This window comes from Heterocephalus glaber, unplaced genomic scaffold (genome assembly GCF_053883595.1).
Source record: "Heterocephalus glaber isolate CG9 unplaced genomic scaffold, H.glaber_assembly_v1.0 deba00001472, whole genome shotgun sequence".
NCBI lineage: Eukaryota > Metazoa > Chordata > Mammalia > Rodentia > Bathyergidae > Heterocephalus > Heterocephalus glaber.
Window position 1 is genome coordinate 92,626,310 of NW_028258315.1, and position 16,941 is coordinate 92,643,250.

The window sequence follows — 16,941 nt, forward strand, 5'->3', positions numbered from 1 at the left end:
AGATCCCTGGAGGCTCTTAGCTGCCAACTTGCTCTGCACACAGCATAAAGTCCTATCTTTTTTTTTTGGTACCAGGGATCAAACTGGGGACCTTGTGCTTACAAGGCAGGCGGCAGCAACACTGAGCTAAATCCCCAGCCCTAACTCCTATCTTTTTAAAATTGAAGTTGATCCTTCAATTTTGAATGCCATTCCTTTTTAAAACTGAAATGTACTTCATGAATACCAAATTTAAAAATAATTAATTAGCTAATTAGGCTTAAACACAAAGCTTTCTTAAAAGAATGCACTATTGGGCTGGGGATTTAGCTCAGTGGTTCCACCGCCTGCCTCGCAAGCGGAAGGACCCGAGTTCGATCCCTGGTACCAAAAACAAAAGAATGCACTATTGTTCATTGACTTCTAGCAAGAACATAAGGACCAGGATGTAGCTCAGCAGCACAGCACCTGCATGGCAAGCACAAGGCTCTGAGTTCGTTTCCTGGTATCAGAGAAAAAAGGCCAAAAAAAGAAAAAACTACAAAGGCATTAAGTGTATTGCTGACCTTCAGTTTTATTTAAATATAGTGATCTTTTAAGAGAATAAACAACAGAAAAACTATACCACAAATATTCTACGTAAATGTAAACATGCATGTCTACTTCATAATTATGCAAAATGAACTTTAGAAACAAGATTTTTAAAATCATTAAAGGAGACAATGAACTCAAGACAGAAATGACAGAAGCAAATAAAACATACATTTCATAACATTTCAATTGGTCTTCCAATCTACCGGTTAAGGCCTGAGTTTCAGAAATCCTACACTCTTTGCCAAATGAGAATATCCACTTTGGCTGTACCTAATACATATATCCACATAACAAATAATTCTCTTTCAAAATAATGTAATAAATACATCACACACACACACACACACACACACACTCACTCTCTCTCCTCTCGCTCTTTCCTGGTGAACCAGTATCCTGGTGACCCAGTGAAATAGGGAAATAAGGATTTCAAGTTTTCCTACCACTGAAGCATGCCACACATTGAAAAAAAAAAAGATTCTGCTACAGAAATGAGTGGCATTATTATACATCTCTATTTTATTTATGTTTCCCCAACACGTTTTACTAAGGCTTGCCATGGCTCCTCAGACATTTCAGATTTAGTCTTTGCACCTCACCTAAATGACTCAGTGCACCAGAGACTGCATAAAGTAAAGGCAATCTAACAGTTTAGTTAGAAACTTCAGCATGGATATATTCAGCTTTGTCCAAATGCCCGGGGTGCTTTCTCTGTCTAACCCCTCTACTTCACTGGCTAGTTTTCTCTGCCTCCTCCTCCACAGGCTATCAGCACATGAATGGCTAGTCCTGTGATGACAGCCCTTGCTATTACGGAGCTCATACCAACCAGAGTTCAAGTAAGAAAAGGGTCAGTTTGTACTCACGGGGCACTCCACATGGGTCAAAACAGAGCAAGAGTCCATGAAGACGGAACTACAGAACCCTGGACCTGAGGCTGGGAGTGGGGAGAAGGGAGCAGAGGAGACAGTGAAGGCACAGACACAGGAAGACAAATTCCAATTTAGCTGGCATGAATATACCTGTGAGGGTCATCAGGCCTCATTCTTGATTTCCAAAAAGAAAAAATTCCTAAATCTGTTGGGAGACAGAACCATGGAATGTTTTGTGTAGAAAACAAAAACCAGAGCTGTGCTACAGAATAACCTGGGTAGGACAAATGGCAGGGGAGAGGGGCTGAAGCTCAGAAAGCTTGATTCACCAAGTAGTGCCACATACAAGTATTTCCTATAGAAACAAACATCTTAACAGGCCAAAATCCACAGTTCCATCTACATCAAGGCTTGGGGATTGTGGGTAAATAGGTGTTTTAGTTCAAGTTCCTGGAACCTGCTCCAATTTGAGCAAGTTAAGAGCAGTGAAGTAATTCCCACATCCAGCAACAATTCAAGTCTCCAATTGTGACCTTTACCTTCCCTGAGCTACCATTACCACGGAATTCTAAAGCATTATAAATAAGTTCCTACCTGCCACCGAATCCATTGAGCCCTCATGATGGGCAAAGACCCCACCACAAGTACTAGCACATGCCTACCACCTACACTGGGGCAGAGTGCTGCAGGTGTACTGCAAGGCAACGGCTCCTCCTCCCATTTTGGCTCCCTGGAGTCACTATGTGCATGACGAACTCTCACCAAAGCCCCCCATCATGGACCATCCATTTCCTTTGTAGGTCCAGACTGTTTTCCTCCACTAGCTAGGGAGAGGCCATCTAAGTGGAGGAACCAGAGAAAGGAAAATCATTATTAATGTTTTGACACCCACAGAATCAAAGTAGATAGGAATTTCTTAGGACACATTCATTCAAACTACAGAAATAGGCTGCTCCATATTAATCATTGAACAATTCACCACACATTCACTCAATATGGAACATTTACTAGTGACCAGTTTCCAACAACATCAGATTCATTTGGAAACTGCACACTGTAGAAGGCAATCTTGTGATTTTCTTCTAGTTTTATATAAAAATACAAACTAGTCTAGGAGTCAGGCACAGTGGTACAAAATCATAAGCAGAAAGATCTTATCAAGGAATGTGCTCATTCCATATTGCAGAACTCCTATTTAGATTTTGGTTTTTGGAAATTTACTGCTGGCTCATTTTTGTTCAGAGAGGTTTCTTTTCTACTCCTACCCTATGCCCATTCTGCTAAAACCCAATAAATAAAGAACACCTAGGATGGATCCACATGGAACTAAAAGCCTTAATTTAACTGAGCCACATGGATCAACATAGTGGCTGCTGGCTTAATCTGCCCACTCACTCAGCCTAAAGCATTTAGGGACTGTTGGGATCTGAATTCTAGCTGGAGCTACTTAGGGCTTTTGTCTTTTTGAATCCAGTAAAAATGCTAATGTACTCTGTAAGTTCCATGTATAAAAATCTCTAACTCCATTAAGTGAAACTCAAGGGAGGGAACATGGACTGGGAACAGAAGACTGGTCATAAACCAGCCACAAGCTTCCCTTTCCTGTAAATGAGGGGATTGAGCTAGAATATCTTTGGAGTCCAACCCAGCTGACACTCAAAGACTCCCCTGAAGTTCATTTCTACCCAGGTTTGTCAGGCTGGGTCAGACAAACTTCCTTACCACTTCATGTCAACTTCAAGTGGCTGTAACATATTTCTACGGTGCAGTTTGAGGTCTCCCTCTTCTTCCTTATCCCTCAGATTGTTTGATCTCACCGGCACAGACCATTTCAGGTCTACTGGCCAAACTAATGGCTGCTGAGATTTAAAACCGAATCACTGACCTGGTGAAGACGTGGCTTTGAGCAACCTAGCCCAGGGCACAATTGTGTTTTTCATTACAAATGTTAACCAAATAGAAATATAATTGTTAGTTCTTCGACAGATCTATTTAAACTTTGCAATAGGAGATTATTCAAAAATTACATGAGAAAAATCAACCCGCACCACTAAGTCAAAGAGTTGAATATCAGAGAGTTCCAAAGCCTCAAACTCCTTATAGATGCTGATCCACAACATTTTCCTTGTGGCAACGGACTCCGTGCGAAAGTAGCCTGGTCTTGTCACATCATGTTTATGCACCAGGAAGTAGACTTCGAAAGATCGGGTGCTAATCATCACTGTCACTGCCAGACTCACTCAACTGCAGGTCATTTCCTACAAAAAGAAAACAGTCAAATCAAAAGCACAGAATTTAAAAATCAATTCCTCACAATTTGGGGGTTGACTGATTTGGCTATCACACTATAGTAAAACCTTGCTAATTTTAATTAGAGTAAAATCAATTTGGCTTACTGAAAAAACTAGTGCAGTAAAGATTTTGAAAGAAACACTATTTTTGGTATCTGATAAGCACCACAGTGCTGCTTATTAGGACAGAATGAGGAAGGGAGTGAGACAGCTTTCAAATGTGTTCATAAACAGCAAGAATATACTTGTAAATAACCTAAAAGCTACTTGGTAGAACTGTTCACATCAAGTTGCTTTATAAAAGCTAAGAAAACAACAAGTAAGGCTTCCCATTAAAGAAGCTGAATGCTGTTTATACCAGTATATCCTAATCCAGTATCCCCAATGGTATACCTTTGGTCCAGGATAGTCATATTTTAAACCTCAATTCTGATCTAGTTGGCTTTATAAAGCCAGTATTCTTTTTTGGTATACAGAATTTTTTTGTTTTTGTTTTTTTTGGTACCAGGGATCTAACTTGGGACCTTGAACTTGCGAGGCTAGCGCCAGAACCACTGAGCTAAATTCCCAGCCCATACAGAATTTTTTTAAAGTTAGGGACATTTCGAGTTAAATGTCCCAAGGTCTTCTTCTAACTTCTCACCTATGTGAGACCGGAATTTCTTCATGTACGTCAACTTATGCTGAAGATGGGCACTTTTGGCAATATTTTGAGATGTTTTTGGTTAACGGGGTTGGGTGGTGGTACGCATCTAGTGGGTAAAAGTCAGGGACTCTCTTTCACAATTTACAATGCACAGCACAGCCCCACAACAAAGATTTATCTGGCTCAAAATGTGCAAGGGCCGAAGTTAAGATTACCTTTGCCTGGTCTATAGTAGTCCACTACTAAGCTGGTTAACTAGGCTAGCTACCCTACCATAGCTGCCAGACCTTCCAACCTCCACAAAGGAAGGGATAACAGGGGAGAACATTCATCAGGGTTCCAGTGAGACAAAAGCATAATCGGACCTCTTTCCAGCTCCAAAACAAAGACACTTGTGTTCCTGTGCTCCTCTGCTCTGCTTCAGAATCAACTACATTAAAAATCACCCAAACATCCTTCTTTCCCCTCTTGTCAAAGGTTAGCAGGTCTCCAAATAGAGGCAATGCATTCTTTTTCATAGAAGACCTGGCAGCAGGGACAGTGTGGTGGCAAGTAGCACCCCTTAAACTTGGTTTATGTAAAAACAAAGAGCCCACCTGTTTTTGTTTCAGCATTTTGAAGAATTCACAAAACCGAATTTGTGCCAGTAGGAAGTGGGAAAGAGAAAAAACAGATTTTCAGTTTCGTGCATCACTTTCTTGCTGTTTGGTAACACTCCTTTCTGCTTCAAATCATCTTTGCCAAGACCCTTTCCTTACCTTAAATGCCTTCAGGTTTATAGATTTTGGCGTAAGGTTAACAGAAGCTGCACCGTGGCCCTGACTCAGCCATCGCAGTGAGAGCACACTTACTGAGGGTGTTCATGAGCTGGCTGCTTCCTTGTGGCCGGCTGGTTCCATTGGCAATGGCAGGCCTGCTGTTGTAGGGCTGCTGGTGTGACAGCTGTGGAGGAGAGGCCGGGCCATTGTCCTCGCCTCCACTGCTGGAGCTGTCATCATCACTTCCTGAGGAGCTCTCGGAGTCTGAGGAGCTGCTCCCACTGCTGCTGCTCATCTGCTCAATAATGTCAACTTCAGCCCTCAGCTCTAGAATAACATGACATGGTCATCACAGTAACTGTTTTACTGCTCTAAACAGTAAGTTGGCAAGCAATAAGGAATCATTTAAAACAAACTCCTCCTTCTCAAGTCCTTAAAAATCTTACAAGTGAAAATTAACAAAACCAACAAACAAACATACCTAACTTGTTTCCAGAGAGACAATGGAAACATGAAATTCAGCCAAAATAAACAACAGGCTGTTAGTTATCTACTTAAAAAAAAAAGATGGTGAATTATGGGACAAAATTACAAATAAGAGATGAGAAATAATATGCTAAAAGGGACAGGAAAATATGTGAGCAGAAGTTGGAAGGCCTGAACAGCTGCTTTGGATTTATCTGTAACCAACAGTGACATCCAGCCAGAAGTCAGTGCGTTTCCTAAGCCTCTGGAGAAATAAAGGGCAGACAGGCTCTGAGATCCTTCCCAGCTCTCGTGGAGGCTTGCAGGGAGAACCACGGCAAGCGAAGAAATCCAGGAGAAAATCATTCTTCTCCCCTCTTTTTTACCAGATGTAAAGTATGGAAGAAAAGACACATCTTACCTCTTTCAATGTCACAGAATACATGGGGAATACATCAAGACAGTGTCACACTTTCCTGTCTAAATATACCATGTGGCCCTGAACAGCTATGGTTGCTTGTTTTGTTTTGTTTTTTGGTACTGGGGATTGAACTCGGTCCTTTGCGCTTGCAAGGCAGGCGGCACCATTGAGCTAAATCCCCAGACCTTGTTATGGTTCCTTTAATCATAACTGGCAACAACTAACCATGCATGGGCTAATTCCTAGTTGACTGCAGTGGAAATTTCTGCAACGCCATTCTAATATCAATGAGGAAAAACAAAAACAAGCAGTGTAACAACTATGTGCAGTACAAAAAGACACTTATTTGCTAAGAGGCAGCATTTTTATAGGGTGAAAAAGGCAAACTTCCCTTTATCTTTCCCTATATTCTACTTAGCATGAATTTACTTTTGTTTCATAAAACTTATAAATACGAAACCCTCATAATTTCTAATAGTCTGGAGGACCAAAACCACCCATTGTATGGGGGAGAAAGCCTCAGCTTTGTAGTACAGAGAGCCAAGCAAAATTTCTATGTCCTGCACCGGGGATTTAGCTCAGTGGTTTCACCACCTGCTGCGCAAGCACGAGGACCTGAGTTCGATCCCCGGTACCAAAAAAAAAAAATAAAGATTTTTATGTCCTTCTCGGTCTAAATCCATTTTCATTGCTTTCATGGCCCCCTTAATGTTTATATACTTTCTGTCAGCATAAAGCATTTGCTCATGGTATTTTAAATGACTCCTTAATCTAGATACTTCATTATCACTGCATTTGGTTTTCACTCCTAACATCCAGAGCCCTTTCCTTCTCCAAAGCCATGTGGAGCTTTAGATGCCACCTGCACCTACTGGAAGCCTGTGCCTCTGAGAATGCTGCCAGACAGCCACAACTCAAGCCACTATTCCTGGATCCACCCTTGTCAAATGAGATGAGTAGCAGAATTCCCCACCCTCACCAGCTCTGGAGCAGCAAGCTTTGAGGGGAAAAAAATTTCTTTTCGCAACACTGGGAACTGAACCCAGAGCCTCCTACACGCCAAGCAAACACTCTACCACTGAGCGACATCTCCAGCTGTTTTAAATCTTATTTTAAAGCAGTTTTGCTAAGTTGCCCGGGCTGGCCTTGAACTTATAATTCTGCCGCCCCCAAGTAGCCAGGACACAGGCATGTAATGACAGTGGAGCCCACGCTGCCACATCAAAACAGCAGCTTTGTGAGCACTACAAGAAGGGATACCATACTTCTACAATGTAGTTGTCATGGCTCCAGAAAATGTTCTCTACCTCTTTTGATGTCATCCAGCTGAGGTTCAGGCGAGGGGTTGTCCTTCAAGGGAGAAGTTCTGGGTCCAACTGGAGGCTTCGCTGCCACTCTGAGGGGCCCGGGAGGTGGGGGTGGGGGTGGGGGTGGCTGTGAAGGCTGTGAGGGCCGAGTGGGCTGCTGCTCCATCCGGGCCTGGATTTTGCTGCTCCCCTCAGCTCTGAGACGAGACAGATATTGCATCAGATGGGTAAAAACAATGGTTCTCGAACTTGTCCAGGTGACTGAGCATCCAGAGGTCTCTGGAGAACCCCAAACCCTTTCCAGATCAATGCAAAATATTAATATTTATAAATCTGAGTACTACTCATGAACACCTGTGTGTCCACTGCACTTCGGTCCTGCATTGTGAATCAGCGATGTAGAGATGATTAAAATGGCATCACTACCCGCAAGCAGCTCACATTTTCTATCAAGGAGAGAATACAGGCTGGGTATGAATCCCAGCACTCAGGAGGCTGAGGCAGGAGGATTGCCATGAGTTCAAAGCCAGCCTGGGCTACATAGCAAGACCCTGTCTTAAAAAGAAAACAACATGAAAACAAAAAAAGAGGTAATACAAGTGTAGGATCATCACTATAAGAATCCAGTTTACCAGCAGAAAATCTGACTATTTCACCTGTGTGCAATTTGAAGTTACAATCCATGGTATACAAGTTTCTGAACAAACTAGCTCCTGAAATCCTGCCCAGCTTACAAACTTTTGTTATCTGTTCACTCCTTGGTCATGGTGTCACAGGGTTCTACACCAGACAGAAAATTCTATCCCTTTGTAAGTGAACTGGCCCAGCGCTATCTTTTTTCTTCCCTCCCTCCCTCCTTTCCTTCTTTTCTTTCTTTTCAGTACTGGGAATTGAGCCCAAGACCTCGTGCATGTTAGGCAGCTGCTTGCCACTGAGCTACATCTCCAGCCCTCTTGTTTAACTTTTTTTCTTTTTTTTGAGAAAGGGTCTTGCTAAGGCTCTAACCTGCCCAGGCTGACCTTGAACTCATGATCCTCCTGCCTCACGCCTCCCAAGTAGCCGGGATTACAGGTGTGTGCCACCATGCCAGCTTCAGTGCTTCTTGAAACTTAGCATAGCACAAATCACCTACAGGTCTCTGCAGATCCTGGTCTGGTAGGTCTTGAGATTCTGCGTATCTAACAAGTACCCTGGTGATCCAATGCGGAAGTCCCCAAATCACAGTGAGTAGAAAGGAACAGTTACTGAAAGAATAACAGTAGCATCTGGTTCACTATTAGGGAATGATACCAATATATAGAGCAGCACAGTAAGAGTAAAGGCTCCACAGTACACTGCCTGGGGCAGGCCTCAGCTCTAGCACTAGAGTTCAGTTAAGTCATAACCTCTGTACTCCTCAGTCTCATCTGATCTTCTGTTTTTTTTTAAGGATAGCAGCATCTTCATAGAAGTTTCTCAGATTAGATAAGATAATGTACATAAAGACATAAAGCATACAGCAAAGTGCCTGATACATAACCTCTCAACAAATGGCAGCAGTTTTGATTTTTTTGTAGAATAAGTGAATGAATAAAAATGGCTTGAGGAAGCACCAACAGAGAAGCACCAGGTTCTAACACTTTTTAAAAAACATCAATTACTGTATTTATAATTACTATATTACAATGTGACCAATAGAACCACTTGGTTACTTCTATTAGACATGGAATGCCTATTGAATGAAATATAAAAGAAAGTTCACTATTCAAGAAAGTGGGCAGTTTTATTTTGGTATTATAGTCATCTCATGTGTACCCTATTAAGAAAGTAATGTTTTTACCCTAGTAAAGTTATTCAATGATTCTTTTGTACTTTGAGCTACATTCCTGGCATTCTTTTGTACTTCTAAGTCTATGTAAACATAAAGCTTGTCCTTTAGATGGTACTATATCAACAATGAGACTGATAAAGTTGGCTTACTTAATAAAGTAACTTGCTTTCCCCAATGACTTCCATGTTTCAGATTTTAAAAGCATTACTTCTTTTTATAACACCGAAGGAAAAGAAACATTTTGATTTGTCTGAGAAAACATAGGCGAAGTGTGTTACCAGTATCAATGGAACACTAGGGGCAAGCAGATACATCCTTATAAAACTGAAACAGATAATACAAAGGTGTAGAAACAGCATATAAGTGCTTATCTGGTTACTCACATACCTGGTCTTCTTGACCTGAATGCTGCTACTGAGTTTCTCCAGCACATATTCACCAGTGTCGTGATTAATGATAAGCACACAGTCTTTCTGATAAGGCCGTTTGTTCCCCTTGAACACAGTCATTGGTGGCGTGGATCCCTATGTGCCACAAAAGTATAAGATGATCAAACTAAACACACCAGTTATGAATATCAGTATCAAAATTGACGTTACAAATGACTCTACCTCATCAGATCTTTCATCAGAGCTACTCCAGAAAAAACAGAAAGAACTGATTTCTATTTTACATCATTCTAGTTTCCAGATAAAGAAGAAATAACAATGTAGCAAGAGGCTGGAACTGTGCACCTGGCTGTAGTAACCAAGAAAAACAGCATAAAAAACTTGAAATTACTGTACATGTTTCTAAGAAATTGGGAAAATGGCTGGGCGTGGTGCCACACGCCTATAATCCCTGCACTTGGGAGGCTGGAGCAGGAGGATCACTGAGAGTTTGAGGCCAGCCCGAACTACAAAGGAGACCCTGCCTCAAAAAAAACAAAAAAAAGAAAAGAAATTGGGAAAACATTACAAGGAATAACAAAAGTGTGAACTGAGAAAAACTATTACTTGTATTACACTAAGTAGAGAAAGCTAACAAGTGACCTCCCTATTTCTCCATAATTGGAGAGTACAGGGCTTCCCTCTCACGTCAATAACCAACAGAGAGGGCACTCTTCAAGGGCAGCTTATCGTTTGGTTTCTCACTGCAAGTACATGATGTCGAAGCCCTTCGACGACGACGACGACGACGACGACGACGACGACACCTGTAAGCCACCATCTGGCCTGTACCATCCACCCTGAGGCTCTGTGTGCTTCAGCAGAGGCTTCTCTTGGATCCTCAAGCTCCTTCTAGCCCTAGGCTTTAACAAAGCTTCTGCCTGCTACATCCTGACCAACTTTCTAAATTACTCAAACGTCAGATAATCTCAAAGGTTATTGCCTTTAAGGGAGCCTTCCTCGATTTTTCTAGAATAAGTGCTATATTTTCTGATATTTATTTAAACTCCTGACTAAAAGAGCCACAAAGGCAAGAAATGTGCTTATTTTGTCCAGGGTTGTATTCTTAAGTGTTCAGCAATGGCCAGTACACAGTAGTCGTTCAATAAAAATCTGTCAAATGTATGATTTAATGCCTTGTTTAGAATCAAAAACTGCCTGGCTCTTTGATTCCTTACTCATACAGTAAAAATTTAGAATTGGAAGATACCTCAGAGACCATTTATCTAACTCCTTCATTTCACATTTGGGAAACGAAGGTCCAAAGGGAGATGATGCAACCTGCCACAGGCAACAAATAATAAAACAGGGTGAACAGGCAAATAATTTTTCTGCAGCACACACATTTCCAGGTGTCTCTGCCCAGAGATTTTTCCTTCTCTCAGCAGTTCCCAAGAACTATGCTCCAGGACAGAGCTGTGAAACACAGTGACATATGCTCACTAAGCACCTTGAGTGACCCTCTGGGCTTTGTGATGAGGGCGACATCCTGAGCGGGGTTTCAAAAAAGCCTGCCAAGTGCTCGGTGCAGTTCTTCATCCCTAAATTAGCTGAATGCTCCAAACCTCTCACTCCTTCCTGAGACTATCAGCCTGCACATGACTCCTTACCAGATATCACGATGTTAATCCTACATTCCCCTGCCTTTTGACTGCCCCATGCTTGAGAGCTATTATGGTTATTTATCAGCAGAGTTGCTTGGGACAAAAGCTATGTCTAACAGTTAGGGAATCTTTACTATACAGCATACAGGGAGGAAAAATTGAAGAATCATTTTAAATCCAGTGCCTGAATAACAAACTCCACCCTATCCACTCCCTCAAATTCCTTTTTCACTTATCTTGGCACATCAGAAATCTAAATATTTTTCAACAGTAGGAAATTTGAATTGCAGTAACATAAAATATGAAGATTCATTGTGATCCTACATTAAAACCAGCAATGGAATAAACTTACAGGAATATGTGGCAGCGTAATTGTGACTTCATCTCCTTTGCCAACCTGAAGCTCTCCTTCACAGGAAGTGTCTATAGACGCTGGCTTAAAATCATCTACAAGCAAAGGAAAAGAGCATTTTCCACCAGTTACATCAGAATGAGGGCTTCTTGGGCATTTCATTCAAGAATTAAAGTTTTTGGGCCGGGGATTTAGCTCAGTGGTTTTGCCGCCTGCTGTGCAAGCTCAAGGACCCGAGTTCAATCCCCGGTACCAAAAAAAAAAAAGAATTAAAGTTTTTGTTATTCACAAAAGTGGAATAACAAAATAGAAAATAAAAATGATTTAGAATTCTTTTAAAAAACTATTTCAGTATGAAAAACTTCACATACACAAAAGTAGAGAGAGCAGAGAAAACAATGAACCCCGAGTACCTTCACCCAGTTTCAATAATGACCAAGGACACTTCCACATACAGTACTTTTCTTCCAACTTCCATTGGAAAATTTGGGAGGAAAGGCTAGAATTTATACAGCATTTTATAAAGCAAAGATACTCCCTTCTCCCAAGGGACAGATGAAATTAGTGCTTCATCATCCACAGTAAGATGTTTTATTAGGATTGTGAGGATCAAAAACAATAGAACATAAAAGAAATTCTTGATTGTAAAACCGCATATAAACATGAAAGGCCACGGCATCACAAAAGTTGATTTGGCACAGAACCTGTCAAAATTAGAATTTGCCACACCCAAGTTCCATAATGTAGACAAAGATACTTCTGCAGATATTCAGAGTAGACAGTTGAACTCTATCTCCATGGGTTCTCCTGCTAGTGTTTACGAACTGCAGTTATACGACAACACAAATAGCCATCTTCACATGAATACAACTTGCTCCAAACTGCAGGACAGGTGTGTATGTGAACTATCTCATTTAAATTCCACATTCCCTTTCACTGAAGGAAAATATCAACAATAAACTTGGGAAGTGATGGTCTTATCACATTGCCAATATCCTGTCTTTGAAAGAGCCGGCTCTGCTGTCAGCAGGAAGCACAGAAATGCATCACAAGTGACCACACAAAGATGGACGAGACTTCCTTATTTAACCCACCCTCTCCTTATGTGTTGAGTCACATCTATTAGCTCCTCTGACAAAAACAAGTCTTAACCAGTGTTAGTGCTACCAGAAACCAGAAGCTCATGAATCACTGAGGGATGCTCCGTCAACCAAATCTTTACCCAAACACAGAGTGAAGTGCCCCTTCTCAACAAAGTCTATAATCGTGTAGGAAAAGGTGCAGCATAATAACTATCTTGACATTCCTTAAGTCTGATCTTGTTTCCAAACATAGACCATGCTGTAGCCTATGCCTGACTCACAGATTTTAATTTTATTCTTCATCTATAAGGGACTTGATCCAAGTCAGGGTGGTAAAGGTGACCTCAGAAGACATCAGTGTCAAATGGGCACGGAAAAGAAGAGAAAGACTTCGATGATGCACAGAAAGCGTGTCGTTTCCTTCACTGCAGATGGGACCAACAAAAAAAAAATCAGGGTGGCCAGAACCAAGACAGAGAAGGGGGGGGGGGCTCACAGAGAACAGAAGAATCTTGTAAAAGTGGAGAGCCCTGATGAGATCATCAAAAAGGGGAGCGAGAGGAAGGAGGGATTCCAGGGGCAACTGGACCCCGATGAAGGAGGGAAGTTTAGCTTAAGGGCTGGGTGGGGGGATAAACTAAGAAAACGGGTGGTGCCCTTTGAAATGTTTAGGACTATAAGGCAGAAGAGCCAGGCACACCTGTGATCCCAGCATTTGGGAGGCTGAGGCAGGAGGATCGTCGGAATTTGGGGGCCTGCCTGGGGTACATAGTGAGTTCGAGGCCAACCTGAATTACAGATCAAGACCTTGTCGTAAAAAAAACAAAACAAAACAAAAGGTAGAAGAATAGTTGAGAATGACGAAAGGTTTGGTTTGGAAGGAGTGATCTAAAAAAAAATGAAGCAAAAAGGATCAGATCAAGGTTCCAGAGGTTCTGGGGTAAGATAGAAGGGAACGACGTTAGCAGGGAGTTCCCTGACTTTGGCAGGCAGAGGGATGAAAAGACTGAGCCGAGGTTGAGCTGTGGCGACTGCAGCAGCCTAAGGGAAGCGTGGAGGGCGCCGACTTACAGCGAATGGTGTGGAAGGAGGCCCGTGGCCGCTTCTCGAAGCTCTCTCCGAGGCGCAGGCAGTGTTCCTCACGGTCCAGCAGTGGGTTCACCGTCCCGTTCATGGCCCCGGATGAACGCTCTCCCCTCGCGGCCGCAGCCCCAGCTCCCGCACCGGCGTCCCGGAGGGAGCGCACCTTCAGCCCGCCCAGGGCCCACCAGGGGCCGGAAACAAGTCCGCTCCGCGTCTGGGTGCCGGAAGACTCGGAGAGAGCCAGGCCCCAGGACTTCCGGCGTCGGGCGGGACTTCCTGGTTCTTAACGGAAGTAGCCCGGGAGGCCCGCGCCAGAGAAAGCCGCCCGCCTCCGGTCAGTTCCGAGTTCTCGTGGCTCTGGGTTCCTGTGGTGGCTCCCAAATTCCACTTCCCAGGGCTAGGTCTGGCCGAGCGCTGAGCGCGCACCGCCCTACCGTACAGGTGAGCCTGAGAACTGACGGGAGCCCGGAGCGTGGCGACTAAGTTGCCGCGCGTCTGATGGCCCGAGTGGGCGGCCCTGCCGAGCCCTGGGGGCCGGTTCGGCCTAGTTTATCCCAGGTGTCCTGAGAGAGGTGGATCCCCAGGGCCTTGGCCACGCGGCTCCGGGTCCCTTCCTTCGGCCACACGTGCGAGGGACTCGGTCCCCAGAAAGCGACGCCTCCTTCGGGTTCGTGCGACAGCCTCCTGTGAGTGCGATCATACTCAGTTCGCCCAGACTTAGCGCTGTCTTTTCCGGAAAAAGCGGTGTCCGACCCTAAGGAAGCGACGAGCCCACTTTGTCTGGCAGTTGACCCCCCCACCCCGATCGACTCAGGCGGCTGTTGTGTGTATTTTCGTCCCGGGGTTTCTCAGTCAGTTCGTGGGAGTTGTGTGTTTTGGTTTTGTTTTTTTCCAAACTGAGAGGATTTATTGTAATAGTTGACCAGTTCTAGTTTGTAGCAGAGTTCAGTGCATGAGGCAGATCTAGCCGCTGAATGTAAGCTAGGGGCTTGTGACCTACTCGGTCTTTGTGACCTTTCTTCCTGTTGGGTTTTGTGTACTGCTATATGGCATCTCATGTTTGGTGACCTGAACCCAGCGTCTTTATTATGGAACGACTAGGCCAGCGTCTTAAGAAACTATCCTAGAACCACTACTTCTGTGTTCTCAAGAACTCTTCTAGAACCACTGACCAGAATCTCATTCTTTGTTTCTGCAAGGCACCTGTGTTGCTAACATGTGAAAATTACCTGAAAAAAAAAAGCCGAGAGAAAACCCTGGGTCCTCAGTGTCAGCATGGATTTCTCCTATTGTTGGGGGGTGGAGAATCATCAGCAGCGTTAAATGTATTACCACCCACTTTTGAGATGGCTTCCTTGCAAAGAAAAGGACTGCAAGCAAAGATTCTTACCTCTGAAGAAAAAGAGAAACTGAAAAGTGAACAAGCTTTGGTGTCTGGTTTTAAACAGCAAAAACTGGAAAACGAGGCCCAGAAGAACTGGGATCTTTTTTACAAAAGAAATAGTACCAATTTTTTCAAAGACAGACACTGGACCACCAGAGAGTTTGAGGAGCTAAAATCATGTAGGGAGGTAAGCTGATACTTATCCTGAGCTGTTCTTTATTTAAAATGTATAGAAGAGAGATGCTTTATTACATTCCTGTAGGGAATGTGAAATAGAGAATTTATGAAGCCCCTTAAAATCTTTTGTACCTTTGCAGAGAAATACACTGCTCAAGTAATTTTAGCAGTTTCTGGGTTGTTTAATACATAGGAGAGGGCAAGAAAAGAAAATAATACATAGGAGAGAAAACGTTAGTGGTCTTTTTGTATTTTTTTTAAAGCTAATCTGAAAGTTGTAAATATTAAATATTCATACTCTGAACTTGAGTGACATACTGAAATAATAGTAGTGTTAGACCCAGCGAGAGAGAACCAACCAGAGACCGATATTAAATCCACACAGGAGTTTATTACCGGCCGGGACCAGGACTGGAGCCCTGATTGGGGGGGGGCGGACGGACGGACGAGACACCTGTTTTATACACCTTTGAGGCCAACAGTTTCTAGGCCCCCCTATGGGATAGAACTAGCAAAGGAAGCCAGAAGGTACGGAAGCGGAACGACCTGCTCTTAGAACATTTATAAAACAATAGTTGATTAATTGTTATTTCTAAAGGGACCATTTAAGGGGAGGAGGTTTCTAAGCTTCCTCCTTCTGAGTTCATCTAAAGGACAGGCAGGTGGGTCAAGCAGCAGTGTGCAGTTTGTCTTGCTAACTAGGATCCTTCAGTAGTAGTTAATGTTAATGAACTATTTACCGTGGCCTTTTCCTATGAACTTTACACATGTCCTCTCATTCAAGCTTTATAGGCAGGAACTCTATGAAGTGTGTTAGTATTGTCCTCATTTGCAGGGGAAACTGAAGCCCAGACGTGTTTGAGTGTTTTTCCCAAGTATAGACTCCCTAGGCAGAAGAGGAGTTGGGCTTTGTGTGCAGGTTTGCTCCAGAATCTCTTCAGTTAGCTGGTATGCTAGTTTTGTCCTCCACACTGAACTGTCCAGTGTCGCATGATGATAAATGAAGTACCAGTATTGACTTTTGCTTGTGAATTCTCTTGTTTGTCTGCTCTGCTGGGTCAGAGACTTTGTCTCTTACATTCTGGATGTTTTCATTATGCATATATAATGTACTGTAATTTGGGATCCCTTTCCTCAGTTTGAAGGTCAAAAATTGACTATTCTTGAAGCTGGCTGTGGAGTTGGGAACTGTTTATTCCCGCTTTTAGAGGAAGATTTGAGTATCTTTGCCTATGCCTGTGATTTTTCTCCAAGAGCGGTCGAATATGTTAAGGTTGGTATACCATCTATGTATTTTATTTTATATTTCTATTTTCTTAGATTTGTTCAACCTGCCCTCTACCCATTTTCCTAATTCTAGTCCTCTCCATGGAGCTAACCAACCAAAATCACTGCAAGCGTAATTTTCCATGTCCAGCACGGAGAAACACAGCTTTAATCAAGCAAAGTAGGGAAAAGTACCATAATAATACCCTATACTTTACACTTTTTGCTTTATAGAATTGTCTTTACTGAACTATTTTACACATCAAGACTCACTCCTAAGTATGTGTGTTACACATCTCCCCCTAAAATAAGGCCTTTTTGTATATAACCACAATTAGCTTATCATACCTGATAAACTTAACTGGATTCCTCTTAGTACCCATGCTAGATTCAGATTTTTCCAAGTAGTTCCTGATGTCTTT

The 16,941-nt window shown here is 42.8% G+C and overlaps 2 protein-coding genes across 24 annotated transcripts in view; one reads left to right on the forward strand and one right to left on the reverse strand.

Moving 5' to 3' along the window:
* Nucleotides 1–533: 533 nt before the first annotated feature.
* On the reverse strand, nt 534–13,863 carry Eaf1 (ELL associated factor 1). The gene is made up of 6 exons (XM_004864415.4): nt 13,681–13,863; nt 11,528–11,622; nt 9,531–9,667; nt 7,334–7,530; nt 5,234–5,467; nt 534–3,703 (listed from the first exon to the last, which is right to left on the reverse strand). Exons 1-6 carry the CDS (start codon nt 13,781–13,783, stop codon nt 3,657–3,659), a joined length of 813 nt encoding a protein of 270 aa, XP_004864472.1. The 5' UTR covers nt 13,784–13,863; the 3' UTR covers nt 534–3,656.
* Nucleotides 13,792–16,941, forward strand: part of Mettl6 (methyltransferase 6, tRNA N3-cytidine) — a 67,361-nt gene continuing 64,211 nt past the window's right edge. For 10 of the 23 annotated variants that reach the window (XR_015439188.1, XR_015439189.1, XR_015439186.1 and 7 more), the window contains exons 1-3: nt 13,978–14,133; nt 14,892–15,263; nt 16,392–16,526. Coding sequence is in view for 11 of the 23 variants with exons in the window: in XM_087181571.1 (XP_087037697.1) it covers nt 15,039–15,263; nt 16,392–16,526 (360 nt within the window). In the remaining 12 variants the exon portion in view is untranslated. The other 13 variants (XR_015439191.1, XM_087181573.1, XM_087181572.1 and 10 more) reach the window with 8 other exon arrangements.